General features: G+C 44.6%; 1 protein-coding gene across 1 annotated transcript; it reads left to right on the top strand.

The window, feature by feature from the left end:
• Positions 1-978: 978 nt before the first annotated feature.
• Positions 979-19,868, top strand: clic4 (chloride intracellular channel 4). Its single transcript, XM_080513204.1, has 6 exons — positions 979-1,305; positions 11,565-11,674; positions 16,087-16,212; positions 16,404-16,510; positions 16,989-17,170; positions 18,229-19,868. The coding sequence occupies exons 1-6, from the start codon at positions 1,237-1,239 to the stop codon at positions 18,391-18,393; spliced, it is 759 nt and encodes a 252-aa protein (XP_080369330.1). The 5' UTR covers positions 979-1,236; the 3' UTR covers positions 18,394-19,868.
• The last annotated feature ends 442 nt before the right edge of the window (positions 19,869-20,310 follow it).

The following is a 20,310-nucleotide window of genomic DNA, read 5'->3' as shown; positions in this document are numbered from 1 at the left end:
CCCATTACGATGATTCTGTTGAAAAGCCTACAAATTACACTAAAGAAATGGGTGTAAGAGGAAATGTCACAATTGAGTCAAACCTAATATTGATGGTGACAGTGGAATATTAAGTCTTAAACCTATAATAACCACTCAATTACCAGCATAGCAACACCAAAACATAACACAATACAGAAGGTATGTATGACTAATTATCACTTTAGATAAAGTAAACTTTACTTGTGTGTTCGGGGATGTAATTAAAACAACTTACACCCTTATATTGTACTCAATTACAAATAACAGTGCAGTTGTTTAAAATGCCCAAGAGAAAGTGCAGTTCCAAAAAGACTTATCAGTTTTACTTTTTAACCACATTTAATTGCATTTAATTTCATATTACATTTGCTTGTATTAAATAATTTTATTCATAGCCACGTTTCCCAGAAAATTAAAGTTAAACTGAAAGATAGCTTTGTGCAAATGTAGTAATTAAACAGCATATTTTCTGACAAAAGGATATTGTTGGCAAAAATGCAGATTAGGTTTGAATATAAACTTGTAAAATGTGCAATGAAATTACAAGTAAAAAAAGTATAAACTAAAAGTAAATATAAACTACTCTATTTAATGTACCTACATAGCATTTTGTTGATCACATAAACAATAATGAAAACAAAATTAACCATTGCGGTTTGTTTTCTTGTGTGTCGATTTAAAGCAGAAATGTTAGAAAAAGTTGGAACATTAATTCCAATTGAAACCGGGTTGACGTTTGATTTCATTTTAAATTCTAAGAATTATTCAAAATATTAATTTATTAGAATTATGTGAATAGTTGAAGAAAAGCTAGAAAGAAAAAGAAAAAATAATTATACGCACGGTGTGCGTGTGTTCATGTCCGCGCCCTCCTCGAACCCTCCCACCTCTCGCGCGCGTGATGACATCACGCCTTTAAATATTCCTGTGTCTTCCTCCCTCCCGTCGTCCTCATCCTCCTCAGTCTCCTCCAAGCCGGGCTCTGGTCGCCTGCCGTTCTCTTCCACGCTCAGCAGCCCAACAGCAACTATTGTTACCCGGCGGCGCTTCCTCCTCCTTGCTCCCAGCAACCCGGGTCTCCGCGAGGAGGAGAAACAAAAGAGGGAGAAAAAGAGAGAGGTTTTTTTCTCGGAGTCGGGCGTGGTAGCGAAGGGGGGAGAAAAGAAAAAAAAAAAAAAGAAGTATTTATCGGGGAACTTGAAAGTAGCATCCACCATGTCGCTGTCGGTGCCGCAGAACGGGGTGAAGGCGGACAACGAGCCCGTTATCGAGCTGTTCGTGAAGGTAAGCTCCGGGCAGGAGTCCCATGTCTTCACCCACACCAGCACTCTGGGATTACTCACGCTTTTTATTCCAGGGTTTTGGAAAGGTCAGAACCTCCGTCTGAGGAGGGTTGTTTTTTTTTGGGGGGGTGGGGGTCAAACTGACTTGTTTTTGTCCCACTTCAGAGGTTTTTTTTTTCCCAGGCTTGGTTGTGTTGCCGCATTGAGTTTGATTTGGAGCTGCATTGTGGCCATGTGGAGGCTGCAGTGTCATGAGCAGGGCGGATGTGCACCCCCCCACCCCCCTACCCCCCTGTATGGACACAGATCAGCCTGCCATGCTGCTAACAAAAGCCTCCACAATGTAACCCACCTTGTAGCTTCATGTGATGGACACACGGAGTCCAATCCAGAGATTTGAATGCATGTTTTATAAGTGGGATCAGTGGGATTTAAATGAAGAAAAAAAAAAAAAAATCTCTAAAGACTGTGTAAATGTCACCACCCTGTTCTGCCCTGCCTTATCGTTCTGCATAATTCAAACAGTTCAGCACTTCCTAGTAATTTTTGCCTCAGGGATTATTTCCTTATCAGGATTCACTATCAGCTTTGAAGCACAGCCCCCCCCCCCCCCCTCCCCCCTCCCCCCAGAGTGCAGCCATGCATCTCTACCTCAGTGGTGACCGTGATGATGGTGGTGGTGGCGGCTAGTGTATGGTTGTTTTCCGTCTTCAGCCTGTTGCTTTCCAGGGCGGGAAACCAGTGCTGGAAAGAAGAAAAGAGGGGACAAAGGGGGGGTGTAGTGGGAGGGGGGCTGTGGAGTCCTGAATTGACTGGGAGAGGAGGTGGAGGGTGTCCCCGAGTAGGGCAGTGGATCTTGTAGCACAGGGTTTGTGTTTTTCTTGTGGTTTTTCTTGATCTCATGCAAAGTCAAAATCTTTGGTTGGATCACTTTTAATGCTTTTCAGCAACCTTGTGTATTATTGTTTATGGCTTTTGGCATCCAAACAAAAATCTCATGAATCTGGATTGACTTTAAAGGCATCCTCCAAACCTCTAGATTTTCCCTGAAGCCCACCAAGACTCCCGTTTGCAGATCTGCCCCATTTAAGTTTACTTCTCTCAGTTTTTTGTTTTTTTTAATATTTCAGGAGTGGTCTTCTTAAGTCTGTCCGGTTCAGGCTAGCCGGTCAGCCCCTCGGTGTGACGGCACAAGAGAAGGGAACACACTTGCTTGCACCATTTCCATAACTACCTTTCACTGCCTGCATGGAGAGGTTACATCATCCCGAGGCCTGGAACGTTTACACTTGTGGCCAGCCTTTTCCCCCTCTCCGCCCCTCCCTCTCTGGGCGCTGCTGCCCAAACTTTCTTCCATTGCTGTTTTGTTTTCTTTCTTCTTCTTTTTTTTTTTTTACTTTCTTCTACGCGTTCCTCACAGAGGCGTAATGGCCTTCCCCGTCCGCAGGCCTCCGTGTCAATACCTGTGTCTGAAACGTCCGCATCCATTATTGACGCCGTTGTTCTCACAGGCGGGCGCGTTAAAACACGGGTCGCGGGAGACAAAGGGAGGCACGCGGGTTGCTATAGGTGCGTTGGCTTTGAGCGAGGCCTCTGGGAACAGCTGATAACAAAACTGTGTGTGCTCTCCACACACGGCCATGCCGGACCTGTTGGAGGGCTGCCACGTCCCCGAGCTCGCTAATTACACATCCAGAGCGCAGGGTTGCCACGGGGTCGTGTTTGTGTAGGCCGAGGTTTACACCTTAAAAACACCTTAGGGATGCGATACTCTTGATCTTGCAATTTTACGACAAGTTGGTGTTTGTAGCAACAGTTGTCATATTGCTATGGCAACATTAACATTTGCTCATTGGTGACTGAAGGCGTGGACGTTAAGTCCGTAATCGTCTCCGTTTATTGCTGCCGGCTCCTTTTTTATAAACAGAGTTGAATGACTTTGTTAGGGGAGGATTGACCCTTGGGTAGATTGCGCCACATGAGTTCCAATATTGTTTTGCTCATGCCCATCATTATGCTGATGTCTTGTAGTGAAAACAAAGAAAGATATACTATAGCTCTGATTTTTGATCACTTATCACCAAGTCATTAGACCTGATTTGTTTTTATTTTCCCCCCCGTAAAATATTGTCTTAAAATCGTGTCACGTTTATTTTCAGGATAGTGATCCATTGCCATCCTTTGTGGATATTTTTCATCATTTAATCTTCAGTTTCAATTTTCATTCATTTCTTTCCCGACCGCCATGCAAAGCTTTCCCCAAATGAATTCAGGACTCGCATGCAAAGTGAGTCATTTTCCACCAGCGTATGACTCGACTGTACGTCTGAGAGCAGAATACAGATGAGTCGAGAGAAACAGGCGGTCTTTATCTCTCCTTTTTTAGCGCGTTTGTTGGCTGAGCGCGCGCCAGGACCACACGGCCGGTCGCAGAGCCTCCTGCTGCCTCCAGACGCCCCTGCTCTTGCCAGCGGCGTCCGCACCAGGGCCAGGAAGCATTTTTAAGTAGCGCTTCTAAAATTCTGAATGGTATAATGCCCGTCTTGTTTGTGGACGTCCTCCGGGACACTCCCATGGGAACCGCGGACGTGGAGTCGCCCGCTTCACGCCAAGCGCTGCTCCTAACAATGCGGCGCTTCTGTCGGCCTGATCAGGACGAAGCATTGTCGACCCGTTCTCGTCTGTAGGAAAAGATCGCGGCGCCCCTCAGATTTCAGCCTGTTGTGGCTCATTTGGAACAAAACCACTGTGGAGAGTCTGTTGATTAAGGTTTACTTCACAGGGCTTTGAAAGCACTTCCCATTTCCTCTCTGCACTATCAGCTACAACATGTGACATCAGTCGCATGCCATGTGATGGACCATTTTTATGGAAACCCAAATGACCCTTTGCAGCAGTTATTAATATTTTTAACTACACACAAGGCCAAGTGTGGCCTGTATTCATTGTGTGATCCCTTTTCTTCACCAGATTTAATCAGTTTGTGTTCTCTTTAAGTAAACCACCCTTACCCTCTTGGGAGGTTTTGTTGCAACTCGGTGTTGCTTTCAAAAATCAATGGAGCAGTTTATTTTCCCCGAGTAGCAATGCTGCCGTCAGCATCATGAGTTAGGGGACAAAGATTAATGGCTTGCTGCTGTTGTAAAGTGCTGTTGTTTCAGCTCCGTGAATTTGCTTCTGCAGCAGCTGCCAGTCACTGGTTGACTGGCTGTCTGGCCGCTGGCCTAATCGATCCGCGAGTGTGTTGTTACGCCAGTCACTAGGGTCGACTTGGCCTCTATCTTGGTGTTTTTTATCCAGTAGGAGGGCAATTATTGCAAAGGATCATCCGGATTAGACATAATCTAAATATGACTGAATATTCTTGCCATAGTTTACCACAGCGTCTGTAGAAGGAGGTTGTCTGCACTGATTCGTAGACAAAGACGTAACTTTTAATGGCCCTCAAAAGCAGTCCAAGAGAAAATAAACAAAAGCGGATGAGAAAATGTTCCATCAGTAGTTCCACAGTACAAACAAATCCGTGCGAGACCTGCTTCCACATGGAAGTTTTGTTTCTGGTTATAGATGGAGCTCATCATACCAGTTGTTTTGGGAAGGCTGCTGACAGCCATAAACAACGGTTTTCTCAAGAAAAACTTGAGTGGTCTTCATAGTAGAGGACTGTATAAGGACAGTGCAACTTCTAGTTATTGTGGACTCTTTTGGACTCTATTGTGGCCTGGTGAGTTTGCATCCTGAGTCACGGTCAGATGGCGTCTTTTAGCTGGAGGCAATTGGCTATATATGAACTGTTGTCACTTATTAAAAAAGACAGAGGGTTATACTTTTTAATCATGGTTCATTTGCTTAAGTCGCCATCTTAAAACCAAGCACCTCCCAATTTAAGATGACACAACAGATCTTTTTTTTTGTACGGCTTAAACGTGGATGTGGACATGGAACAACTGAAATATTGCATGCAGAGCTCCACTCCATAGTCCCAAATGTTTAGCTTTGTTGTTCAGTGAATGTTCCTTCAAGCGAGAAGGATTTTACCACCGGCCTGAGTAAATAGGTGCTCGCCAGGACACCTTCTTGATTGCCACTTCAACTTCTTGTTCTTTTCATGGCTCTTCATGTGGATACAGGGGAATCCTGTTTCTCTGTGCTCAATGTCTTTTAGTGAAAATCCACTTGTTGTGCGGTGACTTCTGTCGAATCATCGTCAGTTTGACAAACATATTCAAACAGGAAATGCTGCTGTAACCTTGTAATGTTTGGCCAACATATTTGCCTTAAAAGCTTAAATCTCCACCTAACTTGGAGGAAGACCTTGTCTTCTTTGGGCTGCCCAGTCGGGAAGCTTAAAGTTAATGAAGCTGTTTTCCCATGACAGGAAGTGAGGCCAGCCTGGAGCATGGTGCAGAAGACTGCATACTGAGGGACTGAACCAACTCTAGTCTAATTTCATGCATTGGCCTGTCTGTCCTGGTATTAAATGAGAATAAAACATTTTTTTAACTTCCCAGATACGGATTCTGAGGAAACAGAAGTTTTGAGCTCTGTCTCTGTTACATCACCAGCACTGTGGGAGGAATGGTGACTCCTAAATGAGAGGAATCCGCCCTGCAGTGTAACTCAATCCATGTCAACACGATCCAGACTGCTTGTGTTTCAGAGCCTAAGAGTAAGCAACCCAACGTGTAGCGTCCTAGCATTAAGGGTAGGATAAGGTGACCGGGGGGACGTCTTTCTTGGCTCTGCATCTCTGCATAATGCTGTGTCAAGTGTCCCCCACTGATCCAGAGAGGCTGCCCTTTTGTTTTTAGAAGCCCCGGCAGAACGAGGCAAGGAGAGCACAAGCCTTGTGCATGATCTGTGTTGTGAAAAGCAGAGCACCGTGTCCCAGACTGGAAATGAAAGGCGGCCCAGTGGCAAGTCGGGAGTGGAAGCTCTGTGCCCTGAATGGCTGATCAGGAACTGTTTGTGTGGTCATGGTAAATGCTTTTATTTCAAACACCAAATCCAAACATTGGCTTCTGTTGTTCATACACCACGACAGCAGTTCACGTTTTTTTGTTCTTCAATCATCATTTGCACTTCCAGTAATTAAGGATGTCTATTTTCCCCTTTGTGATTGTATAGCGCTACAAATGTTCTAACGTGAGTCACAATCTCGTGTATTTCTCTCATGATGTCGAGCCGTAATTTCAGTGTAGGGAAGTCTTGCTGCTCTTTTTTTTTTTTTTTGGTAATGACTTTCTTTCCAAGTATGTGTAAAACTTGGGCCAGGTCCACATTCCAAACATTTACTCCCGTGCATATTTGACATGTATGGCAGAGGCATGCTGGGGTGTTTAAGTTTGATTCACTGCTGTCCAGAGAGGATTCAAGGTTGTATTGAATCGTCTCAACTGCATTGTAAAACTGTTGCCAACTTGTATGCATACATTCGTTCTGCTGGCTTGTGTGCGTGTTGATGAGGAAGCAGGAGTCTGCCTTAGGGGTTGGTGGCTGTGTATTTTGGGTGGAGAGATGATGCTGGGGCTTGTTTTAGTTTAGCAGCCTGCTGTTTGTGTTAGACACTTGCAACAACAGGCAGACTGTGGATGAATGTTGGCTCATGCTAGCTCCCACATGGCTGGCTGTTTGTCTTTCAGCATCTGTGTTACTCATCACCAACAGTCGGCTCTGTACACCGAGAAACCTGAGCTGTGCGTGTTTGGCTTATCTCGGTTTTATGAGGTGATATTCAGCTGGTCTAATATTCTTGACTCATCGTTCGTCTTTCCTGCGGCACGGTTGTGCCTTGAGAGGTTTTTTAGACACCGGCCTCCAGCTGGTGGAGGGGCTGGATGGTTCCTTCGATGGGGATCCTGCGCTCCAGCACAGTAGCCCTGTGTCTGACTGAAGGTTTCCACTCGCTGACGTCGGCCTGACTCACAGCCACAGCGAGGATGTGATGCCGTTTCCATGTTCCACCAGACGCAAACTCATTTGCACACACTTCTCGGAGCATGGCGGGAGCATTTGTCACCCACTTGGTCCAGCCCAAGTCGTTATTTCTTCATCGGTGTCAGACTTCATAAGCTTATAATAGCCATTCATGTACACAAAAAGCAAAAACTGTGTCCCACGAAACAGTCGGAGCAAGACATTGGGAAGGTAACTCTTTTTGGCACTCATCCTGTCTCCATTTTGCAAACTCAGCTGAGACCACCCTGAGCTGAGCAACCATGTTGAAAATAGATACTTTTGGGGTCTAACTCCTTAGTTTAGCCATCGTCCAAACCCGGACCCCGCCTGTGTGCTTGTCCAGCAAATACGGGGCGAGGGTGAGCTGTTTCCATGACGCTACTTTGTTGCTGCCCACCCACCAACGGACATTCCAGCTGTACGTCAGACAGCCAGAGGAGGAGAAGAAGGAGGAGGAGGAGGTGGGAATGCTGGAGCGGCTGTTACATCGCTGGTTCCTTATTCGGTCAAGTGTGGCTTGAACTTGCTGAGCAGCTCAGCGAATTTAGAATATGAAGTGAGTTTAGGAAGGGGGGGGGGGTGTAAGAACAGGCCACCATGTTGCTAAAATTAGGCCATGAGCAGAGACTGGGAGGACCGTGACCCGCATGAACGGGATACATTATCTGTTTCTTAGGTAATCATGAGAGAGTCCTTCAATCAGTGACACATAGGAGTGGATTTTCTCTTTATGTGGTTGCTTGTAAAAGGTTTATAGGACTGGACTTGGGAAGAAGATCCCGTTTATGCTTGCTAAGTGAGTGATAATCATCACTCAGACATGTGGAGGCCTTGAATCATGCTGGTTGCTGCTTAGACGTTGGACATTGCATCAGTGAGCACAAGGGCACGGTCAGAGGGGAAATGGTAAGAGGTATGACCTCATCTTGTCAATGAAGAGATGCTGTTTTTTTTTTCCCCCTCACACACACACACACCCGCACACGCTTGACTGGAGTCTCATTGTCCTTTTGTGTGGGCCACACTGTCCTGGACGCTGACTCCTTGATAACGTCCAACTTCGAACTTTACTGGCAGCCGCCACTGAGCAGCTGTATGTGCTTGGCATTGCATAAACAAGCATATGTTGATTCGCCATCCGACGAGCCTAAATAAAGCTCGAGTCTGTTGGCAGTAACCAGCTGTTGCTGCCATTTTAGACCGTATTATTACTATGGTAGCCGTTTTCACACCACATGGGAATGTTTGACGAAGACCATGCGACCATCTGCAAAGTGTGAGTCATCGTTAACACTGGAGGAAGAAATCACAAGCTACACACTGTTGCTATGTACTCTTGCTGCGAAAGTTTGGATTTGAAAGTGACTCAGTTGACTTTTTTTGGAAAACACGCATCTTATTTAACAGTTGTGCTTTGCCTTATAAGGGGCACCTCTGGCATGATTTCCCCTCTCACTCATGTGTTTTATTGGGGTGTTTTCCTTTTTTTCGGACCATTAACAGATGACGTACAGAAAGTGCTACAAACAAAAAGAGCTTTGTGTTGTTGCTGTATAGGAAGTTCTCCAGAAGCCCTTTCCCCTGAATGTCACATTATAAAACCGGCTTTCTGGAGAGTGTCGGATGGATGAACGGGTACAATGTCTTGAGGACTGTCCTGAAAGTGTTTCCAACTTTGTTTTGAGCTGTGACTGTCTGATATTGTGAAGCCAGATTAACTCTGGTGCTACTTAGAGAGATTATTCGGCAAAACCCAGTAGGTGACTACCTAAATTTGGCTCGGTCTGCAAAATGTAGGGCAGCTGCTGATTTCAAATGAACAGCAGGGGAAAGCAGCTCTTCCAGCAGCATCATCATCTAAACTAAACAAAGCACCCTGTTCGGCGGGAGAAGCAGGACATTTCTGGAATAGTTTCTCCCTCCTTTCTAAATGGCTTACCCCCCCCCCCCCCCTTCTGACTCCAGAGGGGCCCAGGAGAAGGGGAGTGGGATAACGGGGGAAGACGGAGAAGAGCCAAAGAGTCCTCGGCTCCTGTAGGTTGCAGCCTTTCCTCTCACTAGAAGCATCTGTTACTGCTGCTTCTCTCTTCTGCGTGGCGGCATCTTACATTTGATCCCCAATTTCCTCCCGATTTCCGGCACTATCTTCGTCTCTCCTCGGTGCAGCAGATCTCCGCTGTCAGTCTCTGGCACAGAGCTGTGATCGGCCTCGCTGCAGACTCCAGAGGGTCCGGAGGCCTGCCATGTTTCTGAGAACAGGCGGGGAGAGGAAGAAAAAGTGCAGAATGTCTTTCTCAGCTGCTGTGGCCTGTTTCTAAACCACTCGAGACGCCGGACTGAGATGAACTCGAATTCGGCTCGCGGTGCGGAAGCACAGTTGACTTTTTGATTTGCAAATGATGTCCCTAAATGTGCGTAACATTTTCTTAATGTACCAGGAGACAGTTTTGACTTCCTACAATTCACCTGTGAATGGGTAACCCCCCACCCACCCACCCACCGGGGCTCAGAATGCTCTGCTTTCTGTATCATATGCTCTGGTCATTGCCATGGGAACAGTTGCTGTGCCGTGTTGCCGCCCTTCATCCAGAACTCAATGGTTCTCTGTAGGTGCAGTGCTGCTGAGAAAATCGAGTAATCACCCCATTGATGCCTTTCTGGTCTCTGTAAGGACGGCCTAATGCCAATCCAGTCCGCATCGGCCGCGATCGGCGGTGTCCTCAAAGACTTCACAGGCTGCGCTTTGCTTTGGAATTGAATCATGTAACGTGTGAAAAGGGGACTTTCATTTGACGAACAATGGCAGTGATCTAATCCAAGCTTTTCAGATATTGAATTGAGACAGGGACAGGGAAAGGGAGCAGGAGAGGACAGTGACCGTACAATGGGAGGCAGCAGGCAGATCAAACGGCGCCGTCCCACTGGGCGTCATGCAGAGGCCAACAGCAGCCAGCCTGTCCACACCAGCAAGGAGCTGCCGGACTGGCTGAACTCTGCCAAACAAAGTCCTCTATTGAGGCAACCTGCATCTGTCACATTTCTCTAGCAAATGTTCTTGTAAATAAAAAAAACTCAAGTGTTCAACTATGAACGTGTGAGTGAATTCCACAAGAACTCTAACTTTTATTAGAGGCTGTGCTATTGCACTGCACTAAAAGTAAAAGTGCATTCCAGGCTTCCAGTATTTGAATGACCTCAATGCGTGTCCTTGTGAATAGACATACCTCAACAGGCTTGGTATCCACCCTCTTTTCCACTGAAAAGATGACAGATGTGGTTGCGTAGTACTCTTTGATGTGCATTAAATCAAATTAAAATGCTCGTCTCTGAAAAGAGAGGTAACTGCGCCACTCGGCACTGCTGATTTGATTAAGATGGCCTTTCAAAGCTTGGTTAATCAGATGAAATGCCTATTGTGCTTTCTGATGTGGAATCCAGACACGGCTGCGAGCTGAGCAGGCCGAGGGGGATAATGTAAAGTTGGAGTAAGAATTGAAAGCACGGGGCGGTGAGAAGAGTGCCTTGCTGGGAAGATGAAATATCTGACAGTCTGCAACACCCCGATGCAGCATTTCCCATTACTGCTGTGTGGGAGAGCAGAAACACCCCCCTCCCCCCACTACAATTAACTTTTATTTTATTCACTTGTGGGTGTCGGATAATTTTACAGCTTTTCATTGTTCTAAAAAAAAAACCAACAACAACTTGATTTTTGAACTAATGCCCGGGTCTAATCCCTTCCCAAAGCTCCCTCTGATGAGCGCTGGCCATTAATTTGGAGGGCACACAGCACTTTCACTGATCTCATTCTCTCACCGTTGCTCAGCCTTGTGTTTGTGCAGTCTGGCTGAAGAGGAAACAAGAGGCCTATCTGAGGCCTGAACCACTCCAGAAGTTTCCCGTTACTCTTGGGCCGCAGTTGTGCAGATTAATGGAGGGGAAATGTGCAGAAGCCTTTAAAACCGGGGGGGGGGGGGTGTTCTCCACTCTCTCCCTCCTACTGGAGTCTTATCAATGGTAGCCTGAAAGAGACATTGTTTGAAATCGACCCTGTGTGTGTTGAGTCATACACTGCAACCGGGATCTCCGGGCTTTTTTTTCCTGTTTTGGCTAAACTATAAGCCGTTATCAGTCAAAGATCGCAGTTCTAGATATTTTAAGATATGTGGCTCCTAATCTGCAATTTTATGCCCGCGGTAATCTGGGGTGTTTCCATTCATTTTGTGTACTCGGTCCTCAAGAATGTCGCCTGTATCAAATTCCAGAGAGTAAAAATCTCCTCTCTCTCTTTGTTTACCGAAGGCCGGGAGTGACGGCGAGAGCATTGGGAACTGCCCCTTCTCTCAGAGGCTCTTCATGATCCTGTGGCTCAAAGGAGTCGTCTTCAACGTCACCACGGTGGACCTCAAGAGGTGAGTTGGGTTCAAGATGTCTCGTACAGAGATATTGTGATTCATTTGACCACAGCGATCGGGTTCGTTTCATTTTGTCCAAACTGGACCACCCCCCCCCCCCCAAAAAAAATGACTGAATTTTATTCTTTTAACTATCAAAGAAAAGAAAAAAAAACTCTTATTCAAACTTCAGATGAGAACTTCATTATTGCTCGTATTGTGAAGTGAAGGTTTTTGGTTTGTCAAATCCTTGACTTTTAAAGGGTCCCTGAAATAATTCTATTAAAATACACCAGTATTTAGCATTATTTTTCCCCCTTTCGAATGATATATGACACACCAATGACAATCACACCACTATCTTGCTCTTGAGCGCCGAACGTCTAAAAATGCCTTTAAATCTCCCGCCCTGTGAATCTGACCTAGTTTTCCCAACTTGCCGTAGTTTTGCGCTGTGACGTATGAGGAGTTATTTACTTCCGCCCACAACAGCTGATCGTAGTGTCTTGTTTACATGTGCTCTGCATTATCGCGTTATTTAGCAGTTTTTTAGAGTCATGCCTAAGCGTTGTGTTGCGGCTGGGTGTTCCCAAATGCCCAGTCCGTCTGTAAGTGTCCATAAATTCCCAAAAGATGAAACTTTGAGGAGATTATGGACAAAACAAGTGCAGCGCACTCGCTCCAACTGGACACCAACAGAGGCCTCCTATCTCTGCAGTCAACATTTCACGGATGACTGTTACGAAACAGCACCCGCAATCCGAGAGTCACTTGGTTTTGATGTGAAGAGGAAACGTATCCTGAAACCTGGTTCTGTCCCCACCATTTTTAAACGGCTTTTTAACGGATTTTTAAACCCAACTTTCAGTAAGTCTTTTTAAAACCTGCTAAAACTTAAGACAAATAGACCAATAAACTTTGCAAAACACCCACTCTGACACAAGGGTAAATACCCGGTCACACACAATATGTGCACACGGGTAAATACCCGGTCACGCACAATATGTGCACACGGGTAAATACCCGGTCACGCACAATATGTACTCACGGGTAAATACCCGGTCACACACAATATGTGCACATGGGTAAATACCCGGTCACGCACAATATGTGCACACGGGTAAATACCCGGTCACGCACAATATGTACTCACGGCTCAAACATGTATGGTTGAACGCCTTGATTTTCTTCTAATTCTTCCTCCGATGATTCCTCTCCTTCATCTTCGTCCAAAACCAACGATACGTCACTTAAATCTTCGCTAACATCGCTCCTAGGTGCTTCTGTATCGCCAAACCCCTCCATTCTTCAATCAGCTGATGTTGTTTTGGCTGGGACATATAACCCCTCGTACGTCATATCCGGTCTAGCTCAGGCGGCTCACATTTATGGCCCGCAAATATACCGTCGTCTGCTGCATCATGTAAAGTCAATTAAAAGGGTCGGAATTCTGACTTTTATCTGGGAATGTTATATACCTTTCGAAAGCATATTTATTCTTCTTTCTAAAGATGAAATCTGAAAAACATTTCAGTTACCCTTTAAGGCTTCTATTAGCGACAACAATGGTGAGTACACAGACATTTGTATGGACAGATGATGAAGTTGCATTATTGTTTATTCTGGTGACTCAACTATCCAACTACTACTAATGTCCCAGGAGAGCATCTCCTCGCACGTGTGCAGAAGAACAATTCACTCTGCGGTGTGCAGCAATGTATCAGGAAAGTTTTGCGTTTCTATGAACAGAAAGTTCCATCTCGGGAGCCAATGTGGAAAAGTTGTTTTCGGTGACTCAGAGCACTGTTGTCATGTAAACGGACGCCAAACACATGACGGTAGTTTTGTGTCATCATTTGAAAACACCCGAGTAGCTGAGAGGAAAAGCATTTATAGTTTTTTTAAAAGCAGCCACCTTCATGTGTATGTTTTAGTTTCCCTGGTGGATGTTGACGTTGTTTATTTGTTGATAGGCCAAAGAAATATTTATTACTGTTTAAAGAGCAGTTTAGGTATTTTTTACACTCTTTGTAGAGATTTGAAGGAGGATGTAACTCTCACTAGTGGGACCAATAAAAACATTCATTGGGGTGATTTTGACTGAAATAAAAAGCACATGTCATGTTTATGGTGGTTGCACACATGAGGTGTTTTCTCAAATTAAATTTAAAACTCAACATGCTTTTAAGGATTTGTAAAAACATCTTCTTTTTTTTTTCATCCTAATCTCCATTGCTGTGATTGGTCCTTACAGGCCCCCCCCCCTTTTTGCCTTTTGCTAGTGTGTAACAGTGTTTCCGGGTATTTCCCAAGAGGCTCCAGCCTCAAACACTTTGATCCAGCCCCACCTCGAGCACCATCACTCTCTCCCTGCTGCTTATTTGGTTTTCCCATGACCCCTTCCCATGCCGCAGGATAGTGGAGGAAAATAAACCTATAGACTCTTGCGAGGCTATTTTAAGGTTCAGGGCTCGACCTGCTTCCTGCAAAGATTCTGAAAAGTGTGCTTTTTGTTTTGTTTTTGATACCATTGGAATACGATGATCCTCTGCAAGTTTTATTTTCTTTCCCAACTGCAATCACATGTGGACTCGAATACTAGGAGCTCTTGAGCTCAAACCCACTGAGTGATTCATCTCAAAGCTCTCTAAATATGTTCCCACATGTTAAACGGGGCAAGTGCCTTATTATCTGTGTTCATATCCAGTAGTCGGGACAGATGTCTGGTTTCTATGGCTTTTTTTTTTCCTTTTTTTTTTTTTTGCTTTCTTTTAGTGCTCATGTCAATCTGACTCACAGGCTGAAGGTTTCTGATTCCTCGTTCCAAAGTACGGTTTGTCTCGTCGGCGGCTGCTTTATCACAGGGCGTCTCCGTCCGAGGGCCCAGAAACTCAGAGATCCATCCATTACTTTACCACTTTGTCCGACTGAGGCTGCTGGAGTCCATCCCAGCCAACTGTAGAGAAATGCAGGATGCACCCTGGAGAGGTCGGCAGTCCATCAGAGAGCAAACACACACACACACACAGTCACACAATCGCACATGTCGGAAATTTAGAGTCGCTGATTAATCTTAAATACATGTTTTTTTTGTGTGTTTTGCGTATTCAACACAGTGAGAACGGGGACACTTTGCACAGAAAAGCCCAAAATATTGCATTCAAGTTTTGGCTTAAATGTCAGAGTTGATAGATGTAGCGTTGGAGAACAAGCTTAACTATATATGCTAGTTTCTCTCGAGAGTCCATGTGTGCTCTTTTAACAGTCTATTCTTTCACAACATGTCTTAAACATTTCTTTCTTGCTGATTGCACAATTGTCCAAACCATGCTGTATAGTGTGTGTAACCTTGAGTCAACACTATGAGGCTGCATTGTAAAAGCTATTGTGTTTGCTGTATTTATGACTCTTCTATTATAGTATTTAAATAAAAGAACAGTACATATAGTAAACCCTTTAGGTCATGGCTGACACTGCTGTAAAGCCATTATTTTTTTTTCCGTGACTTTGCGTCTTGGTTCAAGGCTGTTTTGTCAATGTTTTCTTCCTGTGGATTTCAAGGCAACTCCTCCGTGATTATTTGGTGGGTGTTGGAAAAACTTCCCCTGTGCATGCCGAGGAGTTGAAGTCATTTCCCCTTTTTTTTTCTTGTGCCCTTAAATGGCCCGTCCCAAATTTCAGCCGCCCATCGCGAGTGTCCGTAGCAAAACCTGCGACCTAATTGGACGGACGGGTTCCCCATTATTTCTATTTAATATTTCCCGTCGGATGTTCTTCACACTGGCCCTCCAGCTGCTGACTCACGTCTGGCTGTTCTGCCGGCTTTGTGCTGAAGGGATGTATTCAGGCTGCTCATTCAGCACATGGTCATGTGTGTTTGTTTGATGTGTCAGTGTCATCTGCCTGCCAGAGACATCTGGTACATTATGTGCTACTTTGAAGGCCACATCGACAAAAAGGGCACAGACACACTCCGACGTAAGCACAGAATGTAAGCCTTTGAGAAAGAAAACATGTTTAAAATGACAAATTTGTCATCCCGACCACAAATACTTGTATCTTTAATTCTATTAGATGTAGTAATGAGTCCTTGAAGCCTTAAAATGTTATGTAAATCTTTATTTTATTATTGCTTGTCAGACAATCTTTTAAATTGACTCTTTATCTTGAAGGTCGAAGCGACATGTTTTTCACCCGAAAGACAATGTTTTTGAAAAAGCCTTTCTCTGCAGGTTTATTCCTGCTTGAAGATTCACCAGTGTGCCAAACGTTTCTAACATGAGCTTCTCAGTCACACGAAGTTATTGCATATTTCTTTGACAATTCTTCCAGCGTGACTTCAAAATAAACCCAGTTTCAGTGTCACTGCCAACAATTCCTTCGACTTATATCAGATCAGACGTTTATAGTGGATTCTCCCTGTGCCACAGGAAGCCGGCGGATCTCCAGAACCTGGCCCCCGGCACACACCCGCCCTTCATCACTTTCAACGGCGAGGTCAAAACCGACGTCAACAAGATCGAGGAGTTCCTGGAGGACATCCTCTGCCCGCCCAAGTGAGTCCTTTCTCACCTCTGTGCTAACAAGTCACCTCACCTTCACACCAGCCGGGCTCTTAATTGCCCTGCATACATCTGATTAAAAGCGGAACACATTGTTATTCTCAGGAACAACTCGTACATTCCGTAGGAAACTGTTTGAACACGCAAGCACTCTTGTGTTTTCATCACTGTTGTGTCGTGTGCAGGTTCATCAAGCTCGGTGCGAGGCATCCCGAGTCCAACACAGCCGGCATGGACATCTTTGCCAAGTTTTCTGCGTACATCAAGAACTCCAAACCGGACGGAAACGAAGGTATGTTACCTTCGCCAATCTTTTAAAACGTACACAGGTGTATATATACACACACACGCAGTAAGATTTGTGCACAGGTTATTAATAAAGATCTCTTGCGCTCGTATAAGTAGTGTACACTTTTTACTGCGCAGCACCAGTTTCCAATATATTACAGACTCCCTATGTACTGGACAACTTATTGGAATAATATGAAAAATATAGAGTATACAGTGCTAAAGATTTTTAATTTGTGTGGAGTATTGAGGAAAAAAAAAAATCTAGAATAAAGTGAACCATGAACATGGACAGAAAATATTTGGTTTTCCCCGCCCTGGGGAAAATCTCAAACCATGTGAGAGCACATTTTGTGTTTTTGAGCCCCTTGAGCTCGTTTCTTGATCAAATGCCGCCCTCGTGTGGTCGACTTAAGCACCCAACAAAGAAGCGGCTCTTATTTTTGAAGAGCGCTTTGAACACGCCCGCCTCTTCTGTGCAGTTCTGGAGCGCGGGCTGCTGAAGACCCTGCAGAAGCTGGACGAGTATCTGCGCTCGCCGCTGCCCGACGAGATCGACCACAACAGCATCGAGGACGTCAAGGTCTCCACCCGCAAGTTCCTGGATGGAGATGAAATGACACTGGCCGACTGTAACCTGCTGCCCAAGCTGCACATAGTCAAGGTGAGCTCCTTTATTTATTTATTTTTTGGACCCCATATTGAGCTGCATTGTGGGAGGAGCAGGCAGAGCCACAGCACCAGAGGGTGGATAGCTGGAGTGAAACGAGCAAAGCGGTAGATCTGTGCAAGGAAGAGGCAGAGGACCTTGGAGACGACATGGAAAACGTGTATAACGAGGGTCGCCTTATAAAGAGAGACTATTATATAACTTTGCATGCCAAGTTCTGCTTGTTTTTCTGCTTTCTGTTGGTAAAAGGATTCAGGTAGAATTTAAGATATCGTGTAGAAACTACTCAACATGAGCTTCTCTGTACTGACGCAAACAAAGGGTTACATAAAAAAAAAAAAAAAAAAACCTGCCACATATTGAAGGTGGAGTTTATGTTTTGGGGAACGAGGAGCAGAAACTCTGTCGCTGCAGTTATTCTAATCTGAAAAGGCAGTTGATTCAAGCAGTGTCGTATCTGTGAAAACTGAAGCAATATCACTAGTATTTGGTTCATGCATTTATTTATATTTTGAGGTGCTCCTATAACGATCTATCTGTAAAGGGGGAAAAAGTCCTGATTTACTTGTGTGAAAAATAAGTTGACTTGTTAAAAATGACGCCTTCAATGTAGAATTTATCAGTTTTGTGAGAGGTTTTCTTTGATATTGCCAACTCTAATTTTGGTAACATCAGAAATTCTAAATGGAAAAGCAGGATTAGCCTCCCCTCTCTTAAAATGACATCACTCCCTTAGGGGGTGGAAAAAACATGAATTTCACTCGTGTGTAATATTGACGTGTTCAGTGAAGCTCTCTCGGTCTCCTTTTAAAAATGATGCTTGGTAGCTCTCAGGCAACCAGTGACGAGGTCAAGCATCTGTAAAAACATGAAAAACAATGTTGACAGTGAAGGTCGGTCGATCTTGCTGGTCTTTTCTGACCTCCCTTCCAAAAACTCCTGGAGTTCTCTTGAGCTAGAGAGCTTCTACTGCAGGTTGTGAATGTTTCTCGTGCAGCGACTCTTCCAGCTCATTGATCCGACCTCTCGACCCCCCCCCCCCCCCCCCTCAGGTGGTCGCCAAGAAGTACCGCGGCTTCGACATTCCCAAAGAGATGACGGCCATCTGGAAGTACCTGAATGTCGCCTACACGCGCGAAGAATTCACCAACACCTGCCCCAGTGACAAGGAGATCGAGATCGCCTACGGGGACGTAGCGAAGAGGCTGGTCAAATAGAGCCGCTCTCCACCGCCATGAGCCCCGCCTCCCTCTCTGCCCACACTCCCTTGGACTGATGTGCTCACTCATGAGAAAGAAAAAAAAAAAAAAACAACCAACAAACAAACTCTGGACTTCTTTTCCTTCTCTCCTCATCTAGAGCAAACTCCAAATGCATGAACCTTTTTTTTTTTTTTTTATATTATTTTTATTAACACAGCGTCCGGTTTCTATGAAGGTCTCGTTGGCTCACCTGTGGCCGCTCTCGTCCCAGTTTCACTGTTCAAAAGCTTTATGTTCCGTCGTTTGCAGGTGAATGTTACGAGGCCACGAAGAACCCCGATAAGTGACCTTTAAGCCGACCTTTTCACCGCGTGCAGTGGAACCGTCACGGGCTGTCGTATTTCTGTCGTCCAAGATTGAAATTGCTCTTTCTACCATTTGCTATAAAAACGAAACACCCAAAAGCTTTTTTTGTTTGTTTTTTCTGCTCCTGTCTTTCGGCTCATTAAGAGATTTTTCAAACAGTGTTGAAGCTTCAGTGTTTTTCTTCCGGCTTGAGTATTTGACAAGGTTAACCCAAACATGGTCAACATATCAAGTGAGACGTGTTTTTTTTTTTTTTTTTATTTGAATGTGGATTTGTTCATAATAAATGGAAAGAATTGTAAAGTGCAGGTAAAGCTACCTGGTATTCCTGCTCTGGCGCCTTCACTAGCCTCGCATGAGCGAAAGGCTTGTAGCTCCTCTCGGTAGAAATTGTAAGGTCTGTCCTCAAGCAGACAAACACGCAACCATATGTAGCTCGCAGACATATCAGCCTCTGTCCTTTTTTTTTTTTTTAAAGACTTTTTTTTTTTCATGTCAACGATTGGTATGAAATCTTTACTTTAGCAGTAGATTGAAATACACATCGTGGACCACAAGGGGGCACATCAAAGAAATCCATGCCAGCTTGCAGTTCTTGACAACATTTAAGATATTTATGATTGAAGTCAATCAAGCTCATATGTCACCTTCTGTTCAGTATGTAGAGGATCTCTATGGTAGCGAATGTATGCTATGAAACCGTAGCTCCAAAAAGTGCTTTAGTGTGGATGAAACAAAACCTCATTTTGTTCTTGCCATAGTTTTTTGTTATTTTTTTCTTCAGGCATTTGTTATGAAACAAATCTGACTAAAAAGGAATTGTAAATATTCGTTTTCATCAGTGGGATTTCGATGTGTAAATTTGATGCATTTCATCACAGTTTCGAGGGAAAAAGTGAGCCGATCGCTTGGTTTCGAGTTCCAGATTACGCAGCTCCTCTCTGCCTTACTTTGTCTTTGCAGATGTTTTGCAGTAAGGTTTGTTTTATAGAGGTCGTTTCATTACAATGCAAGTCCTGCGTTGTACCAAGGAATATCCAGGTTGTGTCATGACTTTCTTTCTTTTTTTTGTTGTTTTTTTTGTTTTAATGTTGATTGAATTGAAATAAACATTCTTATTGGCACACAGTTTCTTTCTAATGTGTGAACGTTCTGTATTGCTGTGACATGCATCCACTTTCCATTTTAAAGAAAATTTCATTGCTGCCTCTAGTGAGTGTTTCAGTCCATCTTCACCTTGGGAGGAGGAAAAGCTAAATGTTAACACCAACATTATAGTGAATGAATATTGCCTCGCTTGCAGTAAGTTTTTGTCTTTTCTACACTCTGTTTTTCACACCTTGTGGTCAGTGATTCAGAAATGGACTAAAGGTGTGCTTGTTTACAGTCCTCTCCCAGCAAGGAATGTCTCATGTGGGTGTCCACCCACTGTGGGACGCCATCTTCCAGTCGACTCCATGTTTTCCCAGCCAATTCTTTACTGTTCTGTTCTGAGGCACAAACAAGTCTATTCTATTGGTCTGACTGCAGTCAAAGTTTCGCAAGAGAAAGAAAAGAAAAAGGTGT

The sequence above is a fragment of the Blennius ocellaris genome (assembly GCF_963422515.1).
Source record: "Blennius ocellaris genome assembly, chromosome: 17".
In the NCBI taxonomy this organism is placed as follows: Eukaryota; Metazoa; Chordata; class Actinopteri; order Blenniiformes; family Blenniidae; genus Blennius; species Blennius ocellaris.
This window is presented reverse-complemented; position numbering and strand designations above follow the sequence as displayed.